Source organism: Pristis pectinata, chromosome 5 (genome assembly GCF_009764475.1).
Source record: "Pristis pectinata isolate sPriPec2 chromosome 5, sPriPec2.1.pri, whole genome shotgun sequence".
Classification (NCBI taxonomy): domain Eukaryota; kingdom Metazoa; phylum Chordata; class Chondrichthyes; order Rhinopristiformes; family Pristidae; genus Pristis; species Pristis pectinata.
The window spans coordinates 49,735,804-49,759,086 of NC_067409.1; the positions used below are offsets into that span (position 1 = coordinate 49,735,804).

Below are 23,283 nucleotides of genomic sequence, written 5' to 3' on the forward strand. Positions count from 1 at the left end.
GTGGCATCAAATACAGAAGTAGTGAAGTAATGCTCCAAATTTTAAAACTTTTGGTTAGGCCTCAACTGGAGTACTGTGTGCAGTTTTGGGACACCACACTATAGGAAGGATGTGATGATGGTACAGAGGAGATTCAGCAGGATGTTGCCTGGGATGGAGCATTTTAGTTATGAGGAGAGACTGGAGGTGGGGTTAAGAGGGGACATGATTGTAGTATCCAAAATTGAGGGGTAGATTGCAGGAAACTTTTTCCCATTGTCAAAGGTAGGCAAAACGAGAGGACATGGATTTAGGGCAGGGGGAAGAGATTTTAGAGGGGAATTGAAAGGGACATTTTTCACCAGAGAGTGAGTACTTGGAACGCACTGCCCAAGAGAGTGGTGGAAGTGGGATCTCTGACAGCATTTGGGTATGGGCCAAGTGCTGGGAGATGGAATTGGTGTGGATGTGGTGGCCTGTTTCAATGATGTATGTCTCTGTGACTGACTTCAGAGATCAGAGGTAGCAACATGTTTAGTTAAGCTGTGGTTGGTCTTCGAGAAGACCATTGACAAAAAGATGATCAGTACAGAACTCTAAACTAAACCAGGGATATAGACTGTCAAATAAAACAATTTGTTTTTGGACACCCAAACATGAAGAACAAATGAAAGAAGAAACTAAAATTTATTGTATTTATTATAATTTTAACAGATTGTGTTTCAAAGAATGGAAAAGGACTATACAAAGAATTATAGAACATAATTCATTTACATAATGGATACAAGATTTTTTACAGGATGCTTTTAAGAATACTACAACATACAGACTAGCCAAAGCAGACAAAAATGACAAACGATTTTGGTAATACAGATAATTGGTCAAAGTAAAAACTTTAAACTTGCATTTTGGCATTTTCACAATTAGTTAACACTGGAAGCAACACACAGGTGGATACAGTAACTTAATAGGAGGGAAAGGGTGGAATTCAATCACTGAACTCACGTTAACACCGCAGTTCAAAGTGCTGGTTAAATGGTACGTCTTTGGCAAGAATTTCATACCCAACTGTATACTTATAGATTTCATTTATTGTAACAAAAATTGCAATGATATAAAATAGATTGACATAAACCTTAATATCTATCCTACTTATACTAAAATGCCAGTGATTCTGGAATGATACATGGGTGTTGCACACATAATAGAATGGTTTGCACCACTGAGGATACAGAGGAACACAAAATTGACACTCAAACTGTGACTGCATATGTTTGCTTAAACATGTGCATCATGTACAATCATATTAGCCGCAAGCTATTCAGGATATGGTGTCAAATAAATATAAATTATCTTTTTGATGTTTTTTTTAAACTGTTCAGCTTGTCCTGCTCAAAGCAGTACAAAAAAAAGCACTGACCCTTCACCTTAACAAATAAGACCAAATGATAACCAATAATCACAGAAGCCATACAATCTTTTCTGACAGTTTGGACCAAGACCAGTTATTCTCTAAAGTTCCTGTCTCTGCTCCCCTCTAAAATAAATCAAACCTGCTCTTACCATCATTCAACATGTACAAACCCTCTGAACAACTATTGATCCAAATTTATTATTACCTTGGGGTATTTTTTTTTCTCAAATAGTCTTGTATTTAAAACATTTACTCTCCTCGTGGTGGGTTTCTGTAGGATCAGAACTTGATTACTTCTTCTGAGATCCTATCATGACTTTTGATACAAAGTTCACAATGGCACTGGCAGGCTGCTCCGGGTCATGCTCAGCAAACAGGTGGCAGACATTATCTGTGGCACTTCCTTGCTTCCTTGCCACAAATCCAAAAATTCTACCAGCAGAGAAAACAATATTATTGAAGGTTGGGTACGTAATTGGAGCAAGAAAATGCAGATGATAATAATCCAAAACAAAAGCAGATTATGCTGGTCATCTGTGCAGACAGGAACAGAGTCAACACTTCAGGTCAATGATCAATTTGTCAGAACAGTTCTGATAAGGGGTCTCTGAGCTGAAATGCTGACTCTGTTTCCATCTCCGTGGGTGTTTCATTCAATTAAAACTATTCCATAAATTCCACATAATTCAGATACTCACTTTGCCGAGCCAACATCTTTTTTCCACCTTTTGAGGAGAAAGGGAGGGGGAAATAAAAGGTATGAGAATCTCAAACCCGTCTCATTGCTCAAGTACTTAATGTTGCTGTAAAGTGGATAAAACTACCAAACTTACTTTCTATCTTGTGGATCCAAAGCACAGAAAATCACTGTGTTGACAGCATAGTGCCTTCTGAAGAACAGCCTATGAAGACAAGAGCAAAGGACTGCCATTACCAAAACAATATCAATCCAAAGACAGGATTAAATGTGAACTGTCATCAAGTCAGTTTATAGTCACAGGTGACTGAAATGTAACTGTGCAGGATTTGTTAATGGGCTGATTTTGAAACATCCAGTATTTTTAATCTTGACTTCCAAGATCTCTGACCTTGATAGAGGTACTAAACTGTTCTAAGTTGGGATAAGAGAACCGGAACTTGTGTGGCGATTTCTTGGAATAAGAATGGCTATTGATTTTAGAGAGCCACGGGTGTTACCGTCTTTAGCAGTGGTGTCCTCGTTGTTCAGACAGCCTCCCTCTGTTGCCTGGACTCGTAGATGAATAATTACTTGGACATGGTTAGGTTCACAGAGTTGTACAGCATGGAAATGGGTCCTTTGGTCCAGTGCATTCAAGACACCCGAGATAATCCCATTTGCCTGTGTTTGGCCCATTATCTTTTTAAGCCTTTCCTATCCATGTACCTGTCCAAATGTTTTAAATGTTGTGATTGTACCCACCTTTAGTAGCTCATTGCATATACCCACCACCATCTGCACGGAAAAAGTTGCCCTCAGGTCCCCTTTAAATCTTTCCCCTCTCACCTTAAACCTATGTTCTCTAGTTTTAGACTCCTCTACCCTGGGGGAAAAAGATCAACTTATCTATCCTACCTATCTAATTATCTTATAAACCTCTGTAATGTCAACCCTTGCCCTCCTTCACTTCAGGGAAAACAGTACCGACTTTTCCCAATATCTCCTTGCAAATCAAGACCGCCAGTCCAGGCAACACCCCTTTTGAACTTTTTCTGCACCTTCTAGTTCAATTGCATTCTTTCTATCATGTGGCAACTGGAACTGTACACAATACTCCAAGTGCAGTCTAACCAATGTTTTGTACACTGTAACGTGACGCCCTAACTCCTGTACTCAATGACACTACCCATGAAGGTAAGCGAGCCAAATGCTGCCTTCACCTCCCCATCTACCTGCGTGTTGCCACCATTAGGGAACGATATACTTGAACCCCTAGGCCTCTGTTCAAGATCACTCCCCAGGGCCCTGCCATTCCTTTGCTCACTTCCCAGTTGATCAATATCCTGTTGTGACTTTAGACAACCTTCTTCACTGTCCGCTATACCACCAATGTTGGTGTGATCTGCAGACTTAATAATCATGCCACTTGCATTCACATCAACATCATGTAATATTTGACAAACAACAAGGGACCCAGTACCAATCCCTGGTCACCACAGAAATTGCTTGATGGCCCTTTCTACTTTTCATGGTGTTGTTTCTTCATTGTTTAATAGGGAAGAGAATGATTTGCATTTAAATCCACTACATTTCAAGCTACGGTTTTATTCAAGAAGGAGGTTCAAGAAAATGTTGGTGATACATGTAAATATAATTATTCTGGCAAATTTACACTTTGAACATTTTATCTTAAATCACTTCATTTACATTCACCAGATGTATCACCATTCTTTGCAGTTGGCCTGAAAACTGGATTGAAGCAAGGAGTGTATAAGTACTGTCATCACTCAATACCACTCTGTAACCAGCACAAATGCAGTTTTCAGGGAAAGAGAGAGTTAGTATCTACAAGACAGCATCCAGCTGCTTGATTATGAATGGGAGAATGACATTTAACCAAGACAACTGCCAAGAATTGTTCTGGGTCTATTTCTATAACTTTACCATAATTACAGTGGAAACTCATTTAGATTTTTGACTGCAATTATAGCAGTGAGTTGAGAGTAGCTTCTAAGGAATTCTCAAAAGACTTTTTGGAAGGAACACTAACTGGAAGGCAATTAATGCAGCATTTTATTGAACCTAGTAAGCAATTTAAAGTGTGAAATTTCCCTTCATCGATGTGACCAAAACTAAAGGCACTTTCTATTTTGGATCATCAAAAGCATCATTAAAAAAATGTCTACATTTCAAAAATGTACACATGATCAGTAGGATAAAAGAAATTGAGTACTTTTGAATGCTTGTATTAATCAATTTACAAGATTATTAGTGAAAATTATTAGTAACTGATATAGTTAAGAGAATGTCTGCTGAGTGTATTATTGATGAAACATTTAGAACATGAAACAAGCCTTTTGGCCCACAATGTTGTGCTGAACTAATTAAGCTAATGACACCTAATCCCTTCTGCCTGAACATGGTCCATATCCCTCCATTCTCTGCATATTCACGTGCCTGTCCAAGAACCTCTTAAATGCTTCCATCATACCTGCCTTCGCCACCACCCTGGCAGCACATTCCAGGCACCCACCAGTCTCAGTGTTTTCAAAAATCACATCTCTTTTGAACCATTTCCCACTCCCTCCCCCCCACCTTAAATGCATGCCCTCTAGTATTAGACATTTTGACCCTGGGGAAAAAGAGACTGGCTGTTTATCTATGCCTCTCATAATCTTATAAACTTCTATCAGGTCTCCCCTCCATCTCTGCCACTCCAGAGAAAACAACCCTAGTTTGTCTAACCTCTCCTTATAGCACATTACCTCTATTCCAGGCAGCATCCTGGTAAACCTCTTCTACACCCTCCCCATAGCCTCCATATCCTTCCTATAATGAAGTGACCAGAACTGAATGTAATACTCCAGATGTGGCCTAACCAAAGTTTTATAAAGCTGCAGCATAACTTCCTGACTCTTGAACTCAATGCTTTGACTAATAAAGGCAAGCATGCCATATGCTGCCTCTTCCACCCTATTTACTTGAGTGGCCAGTCATTTCTAGACAACATACAATTTGAATATGTATTATAATCTGCTTGTTAAGAGCTGTATGATACTGATGGAAATAGTTCAATTACGTCAGTTTTTTGTTTTCCTTGTTTAAAACTTATTTTACACCCTTCATTAAAATCATCTGCTACTTTCTCATAGCAAGTCTGTCAGGCTCACTGCATGACATTATCAATAGGCTTTGTAACGGCCCAAGCTGCACTCTTCCCCGTACTGTTTATAGGACTCTGATTTGTAGAATTCTGCAGTGCCTTATTTAGGTCCTTCAAGCAATGGAGACGAAAGAGACTGCAGATGCTGGAATCTGGAGCAAAAAAAAGATGCTGGAGGAACTCAGCAAGTCAGGCAACATTTGTGGAGGGAAATGGACAGTCAATGTCTCAATCCAAAACTTATTTTTTTGATCTTCAAACAATGTTTATCCAGTTATCATCTTCAACTACCAAGGCAATTCTTAGTTTAAGCCACTATTCTACCATTAGTTAAAGTCTTAATCTTCATTAAAAATATATCTACAGACTAGTTCTTGTACATCAACTCTCTCCACCTCATTCTTTGTGGAGAGGTACTCAACTGTACATTTACCCCATAGACTGGGCAGTAATAATTGGAACATTTCCCACTGAGAATGAAACTGTTTAGCGATAAAGGATGTTAGACAGGTTTTACTATAACCTGTCCTGTCCATTTCAATATATAGGATGTACTTACTTTCTTTGATTGTCAGTCAGAGTAATGCCTTGAGCAGATACTTTAAAATGTACGACGGTGGAAGCTGGAGATGGAGCCTGCATCAGTGTTTCTGATGTTGCTTTCTGGATTGCTTGATGCCCCGTCAGAGACTCCATGTCCACAGAATTTAAGTACCACACATTACATGCTGAAAACAAACAGAGGGAAACTATTCAATTCACAAATAGTCTTATTTAACATAGAGTCAGAGTCATACAGCACAGAAACAGGCCCTTTGGCCCAACTGGTCCACGCTAACCAAGATTCCCATCTAAGCTAGTCTCACTTGCCCATAGTTTGGCCCATCTTCCTCTAAGCCTTTCCTATTCATGTACCTGTCCAAGTGCCTTTTAAATGTTATTAGTGTACCTGCCTCAACCACTTCCTTGGGCAGCACATTCCATATACTGACCACACTCTGGGTGAAAAAGTTGCCACTCTGGTTCCTATTAAATCTCTCCCCTCTCACCTTCAACCTATGCCCTCTAGTTCTTGATTCCCCAACCCTGGGAAAAAGACTGGTTGCACATTGACCCTACCTATGCCACTCAATCTTATAAACCTCTAAGATCACTGTCATTCTCCTATGCTCCAATGAAAAAAGTCCAAACTGTTCAACCTCTCTCCATAACTTAGTCCGACAAGTCCTGGCAACATCCTCGTGAATCTTCTCTGCACTTTTTCCAGCTTAATGGCATCTCTTCTATTGCAGGGTGATCAAAACTGAACACAATATCCCACATGTGGCCTCGTCAACGTCTTGTACAACTGCAACATAACATCCCAACTTTTATACTCAATGCCCTGACTTATGAAGGCCAGCGTGCCGAAAGCCACCTTCACCACTCTCTACCTGTGACACCACTTTCAGGGAGCCGTGTACTTGTACTCCTACTCCTAGGTCCCTCTGTTCTACAACACTCCTCAGGGTCCTACTGTTCACTGTGATATTCCTATCCTCATTTGTCTTCCTAAAATACAACACCTCGCACTGATCCAAATTAAATTCTATTTGCCATTCCTCAACCCACTTACCCAGCTGATCAAGATCCCTCTGTAAATTCTGCTAACCATTTTCACTATCAACGACACGACCTCTTTTAGTGTCATCTGCAAACTTACTAACCACGCCTTGTACATTCTCATTGAAATCACTGATATACAGTAGATGACAAATAGCAATGGGCCTAGCACCAAGCTCTGGGGAACACCACTAGTCACGGGCCTCCAGTCTGAAAAACAACCTTCCACCATGACCCTCTGCTTCCTACCATCAAGCCAATTCCGTATCCGATTGACTAGCTCTCTCTGAATCCCATGCGATCTAACTTTCCATAGCAGCCTACCATATGGAACCTTATCAAAGGCCTTGCTGGAGTCCATTTAGCCCACCCTGCTTCAATCGACCTTCTTGGTTACTTAAAAAAAAAACTCAATCAAATTCGTGAGGCATGATCTCCCACAGAGCTGTGATGACTATCCCTAGTCAACCCGTCTTTCCAAATGCTTGTATATTTCATCCCTCAGAGTCCCCTCCAGTAACTTAACTACCACAGATGTTAGGTTCACTGGTCTCTTGTTCCCAGGTTTTTCTTTGCAGTCCTTCTTAAGGCCCAATATTAGCCACCCTCCAGTCTTCTGGCACTTCACCCATATCTAGCGATGATGCATATATCTGAGCCAGGGCTCACGCAATTTCTTCTCCAGCTTTCCACTGTTTTCTTGGATTTACCCGATTGGGCCCTGGAAATCTATCTATCTTATAAGACACCCAATACCTCCTCTGCACAGTTAAACTTTTGTAAGCAGCTGAAAGTCCTCCAAGAAGATTAATAGGTTTACACCTACAAGGTTTATACTCTTTATTCTAATAATACAGGGACAGTACAGTGATAGAGCTAAATAGAACTGCTGCTCACAGCTCCAGTGACCCGGTTGAATCCCGACCTCCAATGCTGTATCGAGTTCACACATTCTCTCCATGATCATATGCATTTCCATTGGGTGCTCCTGTTTCCACCCACTTCCCATGTTAGCAGCAGCCAGCAAATCCAACCCTGTGCATCCCCACCGGTCTCCCAAATGCTCATTGGTTACTGTAAATTGCCTCGAGTTTGAGTGAGTGGTGGAATCTGGAGAGAATTGATGGGAATGTGGTGAGAATAAAAATGGGATTAGCATAGAGGAGTACCTGATGTTCAGCCAAACAGCCTGTTTCTATGGTGTACAACTCCATTGATATCCAAGACCACAATAGTGCCAATACAAAAGCAAATTTCCAGTGTAGCAATGTACATGTAGAGAAAGACCATTAAAATACAGTATACCCAAAACATCTGGTAAAGGGTCTTAACTAGCTGAGTTGTGCTTTTACTTGTCAGACCAGTTGATAACCAACACATCAGCAGTGGAAGCAATCTACCGAGGCAGCATCGCTGAACTCTTACCTGCTCCTTGTTTTAGCAATTCTGCAGCAGAGTTTGTAGCAGCCTGCGGCGATGCATCAATTCCATCTTCCAAAGGATCTACAACAGACAGGAAGATCGCATTCAACCACCTGTTTATTTTCTGACTTGCCACTTATTTAAGCTGTTCAGCACTAACACTGAGTTTTGACTGAGATCTATTTTGAAACAAAGCTAAATAAAATCCCAATGCAAGATGCATGGATCCATGAGATGGGTTAATTGGAGAGAAACGTTTTAGGTCATTAGAAAAATCAACATGAATAACTAGATTATATTGCAAAGGTCAGACCATCTTTCTGGAGTTTAGAAGCTCCTTCAATGGCTTGTTAATCAATACAGCTAGTCCTCATGGTTCCACTGCTGAGAACTGTTCGTAAGTTGGAATTGAAGAAAAACAGTGGGTGAGAGAGGATCACAGAAACAGCTGTGACAGGAGACTGAGCAGGTGTGGGAAGAGCAGCTCCCAGCCAGCCTCAGTGTCTGGGTTAGTGAGTGAGTGGTTCTGTTGCCGGGTTTGGGGGGGGGGGGGGTGGTGGAGTGCATGCGTAGTGCCAGTGGGGAAAGGCAGCTCACAGAAATGCTCAGTTCCCATCTGCAGCTGGCAAATCCAGCCCCATGCCTCCCCATTAGTCTCCCAAATGCTCATTGGGAAAGGATATTTATTGACCAACGAATTTCACATTTGCAATTTTCACTCCCACCATTTTTGTATTGTCTGCATTTGTCTGGATTTGCACGTGAACACTTTAACATGTGTATCTGCTAGTCGTCATTCTGGTCATAACTATGCAGATTGTAAAATTAACGTTTTCAGAGCAATAACAAACATTTTGCAACAAAACCAAAGATCAGGTGACACGAGCATTCTTAATGCAGGTTTTTTTACTTAAAGTACATGCTTTTCATTAGCTCTTCTCTCCCAGTGTGTAACATTTACCTCTATCAGGGATGAGCAACTTGCAAGGCAATGCCAGTGGGGTGATGGAATGTTGATAAACCAATGCAGTCAGACTCCCTGATCAAACAGACAATAATGCACATTAGATAAAGATGAATCACTCCAGTTTTAAAATGAATGGATCATCTTCGTTGAATGAAGAATAAACAAAAACATACCAAAGTATGGTTCATTGGGACATCCCTTTAATCGCACTCCTTTCTGGGTGCATTCAATCAGGAAATGTCTGACCAGCTCATTCGATAAGTCTCCTGCTACTATCAAATAGAGGAATATTTACATGCAGGTTAGTGAATCAGACATCAAAATAAATCCTTCTAAGGAAAAATGCTGAGCAAATTGTTGGAGCTGCAGGCTGACAAGTGTCTGGGTCCTAATGGGTCTTCATAAAGTGGCTTTGAGAGATTGCTGATGTATTGGTTTTAAATTTAGTTTTCCAAAATTCCCTTGATTTGAGGAAGGTTCCATTAGTTTGAAAAATAAGAAAATATAGCTCTTTTCAGAAAGGGAAGGAGGGAGGCAGAAGGAGGCATCAAAGAAGACGAGGAAAGAGAAATCAAAAGGCAGATTATCTGAATGGAGAAAGATTGCAATTGAGTGAAGTTACGAGGGATCATTCCAGTGCATGACTCTCAATGTTAGCAGGCAGGTGCCGCAAATAGTTAAGGGAGCAAAAGGGATTTTGGCCTCTATTGTGAATGGGTTGGAGTTTAGGAATGGTGAAGAATTGTTCCAATTGTCCAGGGTGGTTGTGAGGCTGCACCTGGAATACTGCTTTGATCCCCTTACCTAAAGAAGGAGATAGTAGCATTGGAGGTAGTCCAAAGGGAGATCCACCAGTCTAATTCCTGGGATATGAGGGTTGTTCTCTCAAAAGAGGCTAGACAGCTTTGCTCTGTAGTCCTTGGAGTTTAGAAGAATGAGAGATGACCTAATTCAAATGCACAAGATGATAAGGGGATGTCTGACAGGGTAGATGTTGAAATGTTACCACTTGTGGGAGAGTCACAAGCAAGTGGACATAGCTACAAAATAATAAAATGTTGATAAACCAATGCAGTCATTTAAAACTGAGATGCGTAGAAATTACTTCTGATGGTAGTGAAGATCAGATCATTAGATACATTTGAGGTGGAGATAGGTAAATATTTGAAAGATCAAGGTATTGAGGGTTAGGGAAGAGGAGTTGAGGCCAGAACAGATCACCCACTATCATATTGAATGGTGGGGCAGGCATGAGGGGCCTGGTGGCCTATTCCTGCTCCTGTTTTCTTGTGTTCTTGGCAGAAAACAGGAAACCATAGGCCAATTAGATTAATAATCGCTTCTAACATTTTCCCTACAACAGATGTTAAAAACATAAAGCAGGGAACTAAAAAATTCAACATGGTTCTGTGAAAGGATAATTATAATTGACTAATTTATTGGAGCTCTTTGAAGAAGTAATACCTTGTGGATAAAGAAAAAGAACAGTTGATATATTAGATTTGGTTTCCAGAAGGTACCTGATAATGTGCAGCATCTTGGGTTACTGCAGGAAGAAAAGGCCGTGGTATAGGAGGTAACATCTTGCCGTAGATGGAAGACTGGCTGCCTAACAGAAAACTAACACACACAATCTTTTTCCAGTTGGCAAGATGCAAAGAGTGTTGTGCCACAGGGATCAAGGATGGGGCCTCGAGTATTTATAATTTATAACTTGAATAAAAGTACAGTTGCTAAATTTGCTGATGACACAAGGGAAAGAATGTTGTGAAGAGCATACAAGGAGGGTACATAATACATAGACAAGTTAAATGAGTAAGAATTTCTGACAGATGAAGTACAATATATGAAAAGGTGAAATTATTCAATTTGGAAGGAAAATAAAAAAGCATTAACAAAATTGAGAGAGAGCAGCATTTTAAGATGCAAATTTATCTGGGTGTCCTCATGCATGATTTGCAAAAATCATTCGTATGCAAGCACAGCAAGGAATTAGGAAAGCCAACAAAGTTTTCATTTATTGCAAATGGGAATTGAATCCAGAAGTAGGGAGGGTATGTTCTGTTACATAGAGCAGAGGCGAGAACATGTCTCCATTTAAGGTAAGGTGTCAATGCACTGAAAGCAGTTCAGAGAAGGTTTACAAGACTGAAGTGTGGAATGGATAGGTCGTTTCCTGTCTCTGCTGGAGTTTGGAAGAATGACAGGTGGCAATTAAGATCCTGAAGGGTAGATTGTTGATAAGCAAGGTATGAAAGGTTGCTGGATAGACGAGCATGCAGAGTTAAGACCACAATCAGATCAACCATGATCTTATTAAATGGTGGAACAGTCTTGAGGGGTCAAATGGCCAACTCCTACTCCTAATCTTGTGTTTGTAATGCAGAATGACATATCTAAGAGGAATAAACATTAATTCTCAAGGATTAGAACAGCAAAGAGTTTTGGAAAATCTGAAAAAACAGCTTTAAAAGCTGAATGACAAACTTAAGAAAAATGTATGTGAGATTGTGTTGTAAAATTAAAGGTGCAGAATACAAAAGAGGTGATGGTGAACCTGAACAAATCCTTGATTATGTCAGAGTTTGCTTTCTTCCTTCTGCAGGGCAATGGAGAGACCATGTGAAATTAATAGCAGGATCTGCAGCCTCTTTCGTTGGACTGAAATAATACTAATGTGATCTGACAGGCCTTAAAAAGGTAGAGCATGAAAATATATACATACTTGCTATTGAGCCAGCAACTTAAAACATTAAATGTAAACAATGAATAACCACCATACACATAATTTAAGACAATTTTTATGTCAAGAGCTATAAGATAGTGGTTTATCAAAAATAATAGTGGAAATGGTGTTCAGAATAGGTTTTAAAATGTTGATAAAATGTTATAGAGGATTATAGGAAATTAATCATTTTAGAGATGCTACTCAAAGTAAATGTGCTGAATAGCCACTTTATGGCTGTAAATTTTATTGCTTTGCAGTGTTATTGTTGTCGAGACAAACACTTTAATAATAATGTGCTAACTTAATACTTCTCCACAGCTAGAGATCTCATTTGCATTCTGTGTTTTTCTGTACGAATCTCTTGCTTTCAATTTCAAGTACCAAAGATGCCCTGGCTATAGCCTTGAAAGATATCCACTCTCTCAATACCATAACTATCTTTGATCTCATCAGGCACATCAACTGCTTTCAGTAACTGCCCTCTATTTTTCCATTCCTTTGGAAGTTCAACCAATTTGTATCCAAGAATGGCCCTTCCCTTGTGCTTCGTTCTTGTGTTGCCCCATAGAAGCAGTCAGATAAAAAGCAGTGTAGTCCATCTACTGCAAAAAAAATTCTTCCATTATTAATGCGATCTTGCTGAATTCCATTCTTCTGTTCTTTAACTTCCAACAAAGTGCTGCTGTTTGAATTCTGTCCTATGCTAAATTACATTTGTCCATTATGCGCATTTAGCCTTCTTGGCATTCTCATTCTTTCTTTCAACTGCAGTACATCGTCACGCCTGTCATCTGCAAGATCCTTCATTCCACAACCCTTCGGCCCCTGCCTCCCTACTGTTTCCACTATTTATTCCCAGTTTTTCTCCATCCTGTTATTCATTGAAGTCCTGCTTTCTTAAGTTTTCTTTCCTCTCTACCTACATTTCCAAAGTTTTGCCCTTTCCCAATTTCTCTCTTCCTTTATATCACTTATCAATCCCCAAGGACATTTCCCATTTCCACTGTACACACAAGTTCCAAGTGGTAGCTGAGGTACAAAGAGTATACGCAGTATGTGTGCAGACCAACTTGAACATGGAATACCTTTCTTGCTTTGCTGAAGCACAGAAGCTGGAGGTGTAGCGACTTTCATTGCCAAACCATAGGCACCCCGAAAAGAGTGGCTGTCCCGGACAATAAACGATCCTGGCTCTTTATCTTTCAGTAATGTAATGGCTGTAGAGTTAATAATCAAATCATTAGAGTCACAGAGTATGGATTAATTTCTAAAATTCAAATTAAAAATTCTTGTAAGGATAATTTGTGTGGTAGAAATTATTTGACTTGATATTCTACACCTATATTGATACCCACTGCTACCCTTCCATTTCCATAGAAGTAAACTGATAATAATTTACATAGATTAAAAAAGTGAACCTTTGATCTAGTATCAAAGTTGAGATCCATTCCTCAGCAATTTCTGATGCTTTGATTTATCAGATTAACATCACCTCAGTAGACCACTGGGTTTAGAATTCTGCATCAACCATAATCTGGACAAGGCACCAGGTGGATCACATATGTCATTCGAATGGCCGGTGCATCTAATTCCATTGACTGCCAGAGTCACGTTTACTGCATTCCCTAGAATGAATCTCCACGTCCAGCTTTGCTGCTTTCCTTGGCCGACATCCTGTGTATCAGAGAATACAGCAGGTGTGCATTGCAATGGCCAGAGTTTTTTAGTCCCAATAAAATTGGAAGTTTTACTTTAAGAAAAAAAAGGTATACTAATAACATAGCTACTTTTAGAAAAAGAATTTGAAGAGTAGATGGACTTCTGTAAACAATTAAAAAAAATGATTACACAGCTCAAAATAATTTAAAATTTATGAATTATTCTGAAAGATATTTCATGCCACATGAATGGAGGGCTATGTGGGAGGGAAGGGTTAGATAGATATTAGAGCAGGATAAAATGTCAGCACAACATCGTAGGCTGAAGGGCCTGTACGGTGCTGTAATGTTCTATATTTAGCTATTAAAATCTTTATTGGTTATTTTCTCTGCAAATATCTGCATTGGTTGTTGTGTCTTTTTGCAAATGCCACTAATATGTTATCCTTTGGCATGAAAATATTTCACATTTTCAATTAACATGACAATTGTGATCACATAGTACATATCAACAAGTTTTCTGGTATTTACAATTAAAAGTTGTGCACTGCTTTTATAAAAGAGCATTTATACAACATGAATGACAGCAATGAGGAGTAATGCACTGTAACATTTGACCACTGAGACACAGCAGTTTTTAACCCTGTATGTGCTCAAGACCATTCATTTTTTAAAATCAACGGACATGTCTTGAGGTCAACTGAGGTTTACCAGTTGTTGAAGTGAATTTTCAGTTCAAGCAAATGAAAATTCTCAGATTGTGGTCTGAGGAAATCAACATAATTATTTTGCTTCACTGAGATTGGTACACTTAACAAAATGGATTCTTACAGAGTTGTGATGGATGAAGTTTCCAAATACAGAAGAGGAAAAAAAGATGAATGAACACACTGCAAATGTGGGCTGCTAATGATCAAATAAGATCTTGCTAGCAACAAATAGTTTCAGTGGCTGACACAGTAGGTTCATTGTTACAGAAATGAGGACCACAATGGCTGCTCCGAGCAAGATTCTCCAGCTACAATAATGAGCAGAGATGCTCTGCTAATCTTTTCCAATGCAGCCACATAACTAATGTTAAAATGTGCAAGAACTTAGTAACTACTTCCAACTTCTCAATCCCCATTTTTGGGATAAGAAGTGGACAAAAATTTCACCTCCACTCATTCCTTCCAACAATCTAAGAGTTAGGAACCTTGTGAGTGAAATTTGGTGCTGCATAGCTATTGGGCAACATACAAATTTACTAATAGGATTTGTGTCTATTCAAACACTGGAATTAATTTCACTCTATTCAACTGTAGATCATCACTTGAGGTCCTGCTTTTCCTGGTCTCCCCATCACATTCTCACTGCTATGCTATTTTTGGGCTACTTCATGATAACTCAAAGGATTTTTCACAGTACTAGAATGTAGCTCCAGCTCACCTTGTTCACGTGATATCTCTGGCTTGTACCAAAATTTGGATGTATCTTGTACAAATTTTACAGTGACATGTTTATCAGTTGATGAACTTGAATCTGTAACTAAAGCAAAAAAAATAAAAATGTGCAAATTTCAAATTTAATCTTGGTCTTTGTATTTGCAAAAAAAAATCAACAGAATATGGTAAGCAAAGCTTAATCAGATTACATAAGTCCATTTTGCAATATTAATAACAATTCAGTATTCAAACAATTATAAACACTTTTTTTTGCCAATCCTTTGCCCTTATTCAGCTTTGACAAATCATCAGCATGTGGTATAACTCAAGTATTACAGCAAAGAATGAGAAAACAATTATTCATAATGATGAATTAGAGCCTGTTTTATGCTACATCAGTTGATCTCAGCCAGGACAAAAATAGGAGGCTGCAGGATTAGCCTCATTCTCACAGAATTAGGGAGAAAAATCTAACCACAGCCCTCCTGCCTGTTGAGAGTGCGAATGGATTTCAGGCCAGAACTAAATCGCCTCCTAATGCTCAAAGGGTGGCATATAAATGACAGCCGTGTGCACATGATAACACAGGAGGCCAGGCATTCCTACAACCTGCCCTCCAAGTCTTCAGGAAGCAGAGGAATTAGTGGGAATGAACAAAAATAGGCCAACATTAATGACTTCAGGAGAGGAAAGTATGGGTGTAAAGGGAAATGAGCCGAGGACGATCACCAAGCTTTCAAAATGAAGGTAAAATTAACAATGCAACACTACCATAAATGTTACAGTGACATTACCACCACCACTGGAAGGCGTAGGTTCGAAACTGGGGGATAAAATGGTTACATTTCCATTCTGGCTTGATGGAATCATCCAACTTTTAATAATGAAAGTTATTGTAATCGAAGTTTATTTAATACAGGAGTGGTGTCTGGTTCCACAAGCATGTAGTGCCAACAATATTCCTTGTTTCATATTAACAGTCAGTTTATTAAGCTAATCAGTGCTACATCAGTGCTGAGCCAACCTTGTACCCCAAACACTTAAGATTAATTCCACTCCATACGGTTAGTCCTCCCATAGCTCTGATAACTCCCACAAGAATTTGATACCCCACTCCAAATACTCGTGCGTTATATCTTTTAAAAAAAATTGCATTCCAAGATTGAATGCTGAGTACAAGACCATGAGAAAATTGCAAGAGGTGAACGTTTAGAGCTTGTATTTTACTTTAAGTGCCAAAAATTCAGTGCAGGAGAAACATTTACTAGTCTCTATTTTCATTAATGCTGACTGGCTTGCCTTTCTTAAGCATTTTTCTTTGTTTCAATTGGGAGAATAAAAAAAAATTAGTTGTGGTCACCGGGAGTCAGCCAAAAAAAAATTAATTCATTGCACATCCCAGTTAAATCGAGGGTAATGTCCACAACTTCTGGAACCCCCTGGGCATAGAGGGTGAAAGTCTACAACACAGATTCTTGAATTTTCAGTAATTGGAAACATCTGGTTCCTGTACACAACTAACATTGAACATTTTATAAAACTGACAAGAACTGCCTTCATCAGTTAAAAAGTGAATGCATGCTTAGTGTTATCTAGCCACAAGTCATCAACTGTTTCTCAAGTAAACTTCCTAGGACAAGGCTGCAACCGCTTCACTGCAGTTCTGCAGATTATGAAAGAGAATAGTTTGTTTTTTAAATAGCGAACAAACATTCACAAATCCTGTTGCAATATTACTGTCTGAAGCTCCATGGTCACCAGTATCCTACAGACACCAATTATATCACTAAATTGCTTGTAAACTATATATGCATGTAAAATAATTGCTGTACTTTGTGGTGAACACAAGTAGCAGCAGCACAAGTTAGCAGCCTTGATTAGGAAAGCTTAGATCACTTCTAATACATCGTCAAATAATATCCCTGCTCTAGTTTTGCTATGTTAAATTGCTTCCTAATAAATACATCAGGGGAACAAAAAGTACAGCACGCAGGGTGTTCCGTCATACTCTACATTACAATAATGCTACCGGCAAGGGCCTCATCTTCAACAGCAGCAGCCATATAGTGTAAACAAGGTGGAGCTGCTGCATCTGGGAGGCAGCTTTCCAATTGTGGGTGGGCTGTGTGCTTAGCATTCAGCTTTCAAGAAGCTGGTCATTACAAATTGCTCCAGAGAGCTCCATGGCTAGTGGTACATATCAATTATATAAAAAGAATATTCAGTTAGGAGACATCAAGACTGTATTTGCTGGGATCTGGAACAAAAAAAAAACTCATGTTTATCTTCTTGGGATATAAATAATCAAGGATCTTGAAGATTAATTGATTTTAGGAAGCACTCATTTAGACGGTGATACATCATGGAAACAGATACTTTGGCCTACTGACCATGCTGAACAGCAACCATCCAAACATAAGATATAGATTCTTTTAAACAATTAAATATTAGAATAGAAAATTTCAGCACTCACCTTGTACAGCAGAGGTACTTATAACTTTGGAAAAGTCAGGAAGGATGCTGGGAAAGGGAATGCTTATTGTACTTCCACTGTGGGGACTTGAAAAGCCACTTGAAGCTGGTGAGATGGACATAAATGAATGATCTCCCTCAGAAATCCTTTTCTTTTCTGGCAAGGGGGGATGGGCAGTCAGACCCAAAACATCATGCATCAGTGGTGCACTATTTTGTGCCTGCCCATTTACTGCTGTGTGTATTCCCTCTTGCAGACCACTAGTACCTAGGAGAGTAGTCGCAGGGGAGTTCATGTTCAAAGCGGCGTTGCTTGATCCTGCAGGATGATTCTGTAAAATGTCTTTCTTTCCATCATTGTGGGGTCCACCATTGACACCATAGTTCAGGTTACTAGAATCAGCAGGCAAAGAATGCATTGTGGAAGTTGCTCCAGCATTGCCTTGATGCAGGTTTGCAGTGAGACTCTCAGAAACATTCACACGGAACGAGTGGTTGTTAGGAGAGACAACTTGTGATCCCGGAGAAGGAAAACGTGATGAGGCGGAGGTCTCCTGTAGTGGACTTCCGGAGTTACCAGAAAACACTGAGGAACCAAGGTAACTACCTGTTGCCTTACTAATCCCAGTTACAGATGATTGAGGAGAAAACACTCCTTTCTGGGCACTCTCCAACCGAGTACGTGGGCTATTAGGGAGAAAAGGAAATTGTAAGCAGAGAAATAAAGTAACTATTAGTATATAAACTTAGTAAGGATCAGCCATTTTTGCAGCAGAATTAAGCTGTCCATTTGGCAATTAATTTTCCTTCATCACAATAAGATACAGATATGTATTAGTGGGAATTGGTATAAATATATTTGACATCATACATTCTCAAAGCCTACCATTAGATTGGAAGAAGTCAAATTTAAAAATGAATCTTAGGTACTTCGGATAAGCAGTTCGCTTGGTTTCTCAACCAAGAGTACTGTTCACGAGCCTGGTTGAAAGTGCACAGAACACGAGCAGCCTGTAATGTTTAGTGGGAGCCCCTGTTCCACTCAGTTGCAGGCTCCTGCTGCTTTCTCCCACCCTGCTGTCTGCCCTGAAACAAGTCGATACCTCTTGCATTTACACACTCTTTCCACTACATTGACAGACTGGCAAGGACCCACAGAGATATTTTCCAATGCTGACGAGCACAGCCCATTGCCCTGGGTTTAACAGCAGACTTGGACTATGGGCTCATGTTTAAATTGGAATTGAAAGAAAATTGGAATGTTGACTGATGAATGGAGGCGACTGGAACAGATTTGAGAGATTAACTGAGACTGAAACTGGATCCAAGTTAAATGTATTTAAATAAAAGTTCCATATCCTCTAATTTGTTTGATGGGTGGGATATCCTTTTTTTGGAAATTTGGGATAGGAACACAATCCAGTTTTTTTTTGTTATGCTGCAAGAAGCCGCGGAACATGAGTGCAGTTGACAGCATACACTGTTTACCCTGTGTTCAGATTTCCTCCCAGCACACACAAGAGAAAACTTCCTGTTCCTTTGACGAGGAATTTGTGAAGGCCACGCTGGGCTCGAGTGAGGAGGGGAGTTTTTGCGTCATTGTCTTATGGTGAAAGTTCTGCAAGGAAACGTGGCAATTCGTTAAAGATTGCACAGGGGCAGAAGCTCCATGAGGACTCTCCCCTCACCTGTGGTAATTCAGGCAGAAGATCTACAGGATCCTCCTAGGATCCGACATCAGTTATAACAGATAAGGTGAAGATTCTATCCCCCTCACCCTGCCAAATGAAATTTATTCTCACCACTTATAAAGTCTTTCATTGAAAACAATAGCTACTGAAATTAAGAAAAAAAGCATGAAAGCATGACAAAGAAACAAAGTACGTTAAACTGGAAGGAGGAAGGTGGCAATTTTGTAGTGGGCTGATCCCAGTCTGGCAATCTAGAGTACATTTTCTAATCTGGGTTCATAGAATCATAATGTTACAACAACATAGGCAGCAACTTGGCTAAAAATTGACTTCAAGCTCTTGGTTTGCAGCTTTGCAGGTTACAGCTGTTCAAGTGTTCACCCAGGTATTTTTCCCCATGTGGTCGGGCTTTCTGCCTTAACCACCCTTTCAGGCAGTGATTTTTTTCAGGCACCCAGCAATTGGAGTGAAATTATTTCTCTCTCAACTCCCCTCTAATCGTTCAATGTTACTGAGCTCTATGCTAATTGAAGTGGGTACTTTGCTTAATCCCTTTTGGGCGTCTCATGATTTTATAAATCTCAAATGTCTTTCTTCTTTCCAATTAAAACACGGGTTCAGTAATTCTGCAGCCCAGGCAACATCCTTGTAAAACTCGACACCCTGTCTAACTCTATCACATCCTTCCCATAGGGTGATGGTCAGACTCTACTCAGTTACTTAATAAACGAGAATACTATCACCAAGCTCGACAGAAAAATGAACAGATTTATGCACTTGGACATCAGCCCACTACTTTTCCTGTACTAAATTTCTGTGGGCTGTGATTGCTCTTATTGGAAGTGTCTGGCTCAAACAATTTATTTGCATGTAAATTTACAGAATATCATGTTACATACCATTTCCCAACATTTAATCTCATTTCTAAGCCCAGTGCATCCCTATTGCCAGTTAATAGCAATTAAAAGTGAAGTCATAGAGAAGGCATTACTATAGAAGCATAAGGTATGTTTGGGTGTCTGCATTACTTCTTGGGTTCCCCGGGGAACTAAAGGATCGTTGAAACTCCAAAGAAAATTATACTAGGCAGTTCTTTTCAGGACAATCATTCAGAAGAAAGAAATGCAATGCTATTTAAGTAGTCTAATAACACTGCTGATTAACTCTATGCCCTCTAGCTGGTAATTTAGATGGCACATAATGCAGGCAGAAACAAACATGAGCAGCAGCAGCTAAAGATTGGAAATTGACAGTGATTGAAAAGAATGTGCTCCATCTATGTTTGTTAAATGAAGTGCTTCTATAGCTGGGTCAGCAAATTTTGCCAAGCACATCAGAAGCTTTATAGATTGTGGAAAATATGATATGCATTCATTACTGTTGATGGTTATTATCAGAGCCGGATGTATTTGTTACTTAAACACAAGCAAAACCTTGCCTTTGCAAAACTGGAAAAGTGACATATGACGTCAGGCATTAGAGAAGATGCAGAGGATATTTACCAGAAAGGCAGCTAGCAATGCAGGACTTGAGGTATGCAAAAGATCTTAGAAGATGAGATTATTCTCCAGCGAGGGAGGATTAAAGTGGGAAACGTGATAGAGGTAAAAAAAAACTAGCAGGTCAGGCAGCATCTGTGGAAAGAGAAACAGAGTTAACGTTTCAGTTGAAGACCCTTCATCGGGACATCACATCTGATGAAGGGCCTCCTTGCTGAAATGGTGGCTCTGTTTCTTTTTCCACTGACATTGCCTGACCTGCTGCATGTTTCCAGATTTCCAGCATCTGCTATTCTTTAGTCTTCAGCATAATCGGGGTGTTCAATATCATAAAGGGCTTTGATGGAATAAATATGGGGAAACTGTTTGCTGTGGCAGAAATGTGGGATAATCAGACAGATTAGAGGTAAATAACAAAATTAGTACATGCAACATGGAAAAAAACTAACAATGTTTACACAGCTTATGACAAGAAGATGGAAGCAGATTCAATAACGGTAACTTTCCAAAGGGGAACTATATAGACATGCAAATGAAAACAATTTGCAGGGTTACGAGTGAACAGATCGAACAGCCTCTCTGCTACACTACTCAATTACTGTATGAAATTAAACTAGTGGAATAAATTGTGGTGTGATTCTCTGCCTGATTAATCAGATCTCCTCACGTACAGAGGCTTCAATTGACTTTCAACATGTCAACTACTTCAGTTCATACAGTATTAACTCTGCTGAATGGATTTTCCACAGAATAAACCTGCCACTGAAAATGGATTTATCAGCTTAAACTCTGAGAGCCTGTTCATTGGTACTGGTCTCTCAAAATTCAAACGAAATATAAAACCCTTTAGTTTCAGAATGTTGTAAAAGCTTTATGATGATGTCAGTGGAGGAGACCGCTTATGCTCACACATAAAGCATCACATTGCTATTTTCATGTACCCACTCCGCACATTTCCCTCCACCTCTACTTATAAAAGCTAGATACAAGCTAAGCTTTACTTCAAGTATGAATGAAGTAAAATAACAAAGAAACCCATTTCCAAATCAACTTGAGTTTAGCAGAACTCGTGTACCTTTCCATTGACAAAGGAACAGGGCAGGTGCTAACTTGTTATACTACCTGATAGACCATGAGCTTTCCCCCCCAGTCTGAGGTGTTTCAACATTTGAAGTGATATGTTCAAACAAAAACTAATGTCTAAGAAGCAACTTATTTGGAGTTTAAATATTTGACTGTATTTGCAAAGCATCAAATAATCCCAGCCTAAGAGTGAAATACAGCCAACCCACCACCTTCCTTGCTCCACATTCCAGGTTCTGAAAAGTAAAGTATCAATGGAAAATAAACTCTTGTGGATATATATCCACAAGAAGTGGTTAGCAATATTTATTAACTTTTTGAAGACCAACAAAAAGAAAACTCTGTCTTTATTTGACTGCTAATGCTAACAAGTTTATACGACTCCTAACACATTTGGTTTTACATGTAGGGTACCACTGAGGTCTTAACGGGCAGCTGTTGACTCATTTATATGCCTCTACCTGCAGGTAGTTTGTAAGGTTCCTACCTGTCTGTCCTGGGCACTTGGCTGTTGGTGGGGACTGAGCACACCGAGCCAAAAGGTCGCTGGAAAGATGTATTAGTTGCTGGAGAGTCAGTGTGGTACAGAATGCTGCTCACCACTGCAGTGTTATCTGAGCCCACTACGGAATGATGAATGCCTTCCATGTAACTTCGGGGTTCTGTATAGTAAAAATGCACTTGGTGTGAGTGGTTGAAATAATAGTAGGTTCAGCTTCTGTGTCATGTCTAACAGTTTTAAAAAAAACATGATAAAAGCAAATGATATCGAATAATGCACATAAAAGCTGAAGACACACGTCACCTACGATACAGCAAGAGGGACGAGGACAGTGGCAAAATATCTCTCATCGGGTTTGCATGTCTCAGCACCACATAACATGATGATGACTTTAATCTTAATCACCAGGGTATGCTTCCTTGCAAATACAAATATTAACTTTCTGATTAGCTAATACTATATTTTCCAAAATAATCATTACATTGTTAATTTAGTGTTTTGTTTAAAAGAAAAAGCAAAATCTGTGCTTCAACTATTTCAGAAATGTTTCACCCATCAGTTTGAGTGTGATGACTTACTGCACTAAGGACTGAACCCCCTTACCAGTTTTTGATTTATTCCTAGACAAAAGTAAATTCAGAAATACTTTGTGGTTTTCTACATTTGTAGAATCCCTAACATTTTAGATTAGATTTTTTGCAAAAGTTTTTTTTCTTTCTAAGCACATTAAGAAAAAGATTTTTTTTCAAATTCATTTTCAAAATTCAAAGGTATCAGATCATACTGGAAAAGGTAATCTATAAATACAAAAAAGTCCAACAACCCAAACAGAACTTAGGGGGAAAAAAAAAGAAGTAAAATCATAACCATAGAGCATTCTTTTGAGTAAAACCTTGCAAGCATGTTGACACAAGCACAAATACAAGATAAAGCTATCTGAAAATCAATGAAACATGACGGCCGCCCAGATTCCTGACATAGCAGGGATAACATGCCAACA

At 39.4% G+C, this 23,283-nt stretch overlaps 1 protein-coding gene across 9 annotated transcripts in view; it reads right to left on the bottom strand.

The window, feature by feature from the left end:
* Positions 1-660: 660 nt before the first annotated feature.
* The window catches only part of LOC127570373 (tensin-3-like), a 326,270-nt gene continuing 303,647 nt past the window's right edge, over positions 661-23,283 (bottom strand). For 8 of the 9 annotated variants that reach the window (XM_052015879.1, XM_052015884.1, XM_052015881.1 and 5 more), the window contains 11 exons: positions 22,269-22,443; positions 17,510-18,195; positions 15,041-15,139; positions 13,040-13,171; positions 9,400-9,498; positions 9,221-9,298; positions 8,263-8,340; positions 5,795-5,963; positions 2,227-2,295; positions 2,092-2,118; positions 661-1,825 (listed from right to left, as the gene is read on the bottom strand). In XM_052015879.1, coding sequence (XP_051871839.1) covers positions 1,684-1,825; positions 2,092-2,118; positions 2,227-2,295; positions 5,795-5,963; positions 8,263-8,340; positions 9,221-9,298; positions 9,400-9,498; positions 13,040-13,171; positions 15,041-15,139; positions 17,510-18,195; positions 22,269-22,443 — 1,754 coding nt within the window. In that variant the 3' untranslated portion in view covers positions 661-1,683. The remainder of the gene's footprint in view (positions 1,826-2,091; positions 2,119-2,226; positions 2,296-5,794; positions 5,964-8,262; positions 8,341-9,220; positions 9,299-9,399; positions 9,499-13,039; positions 13,172-15,040; positions 15,140-17,509; positions 18,196-22,268; positions 22,444-23,283) is intronic. The other variant, XM_052015880.1, reaches the window with a different exon arrangement.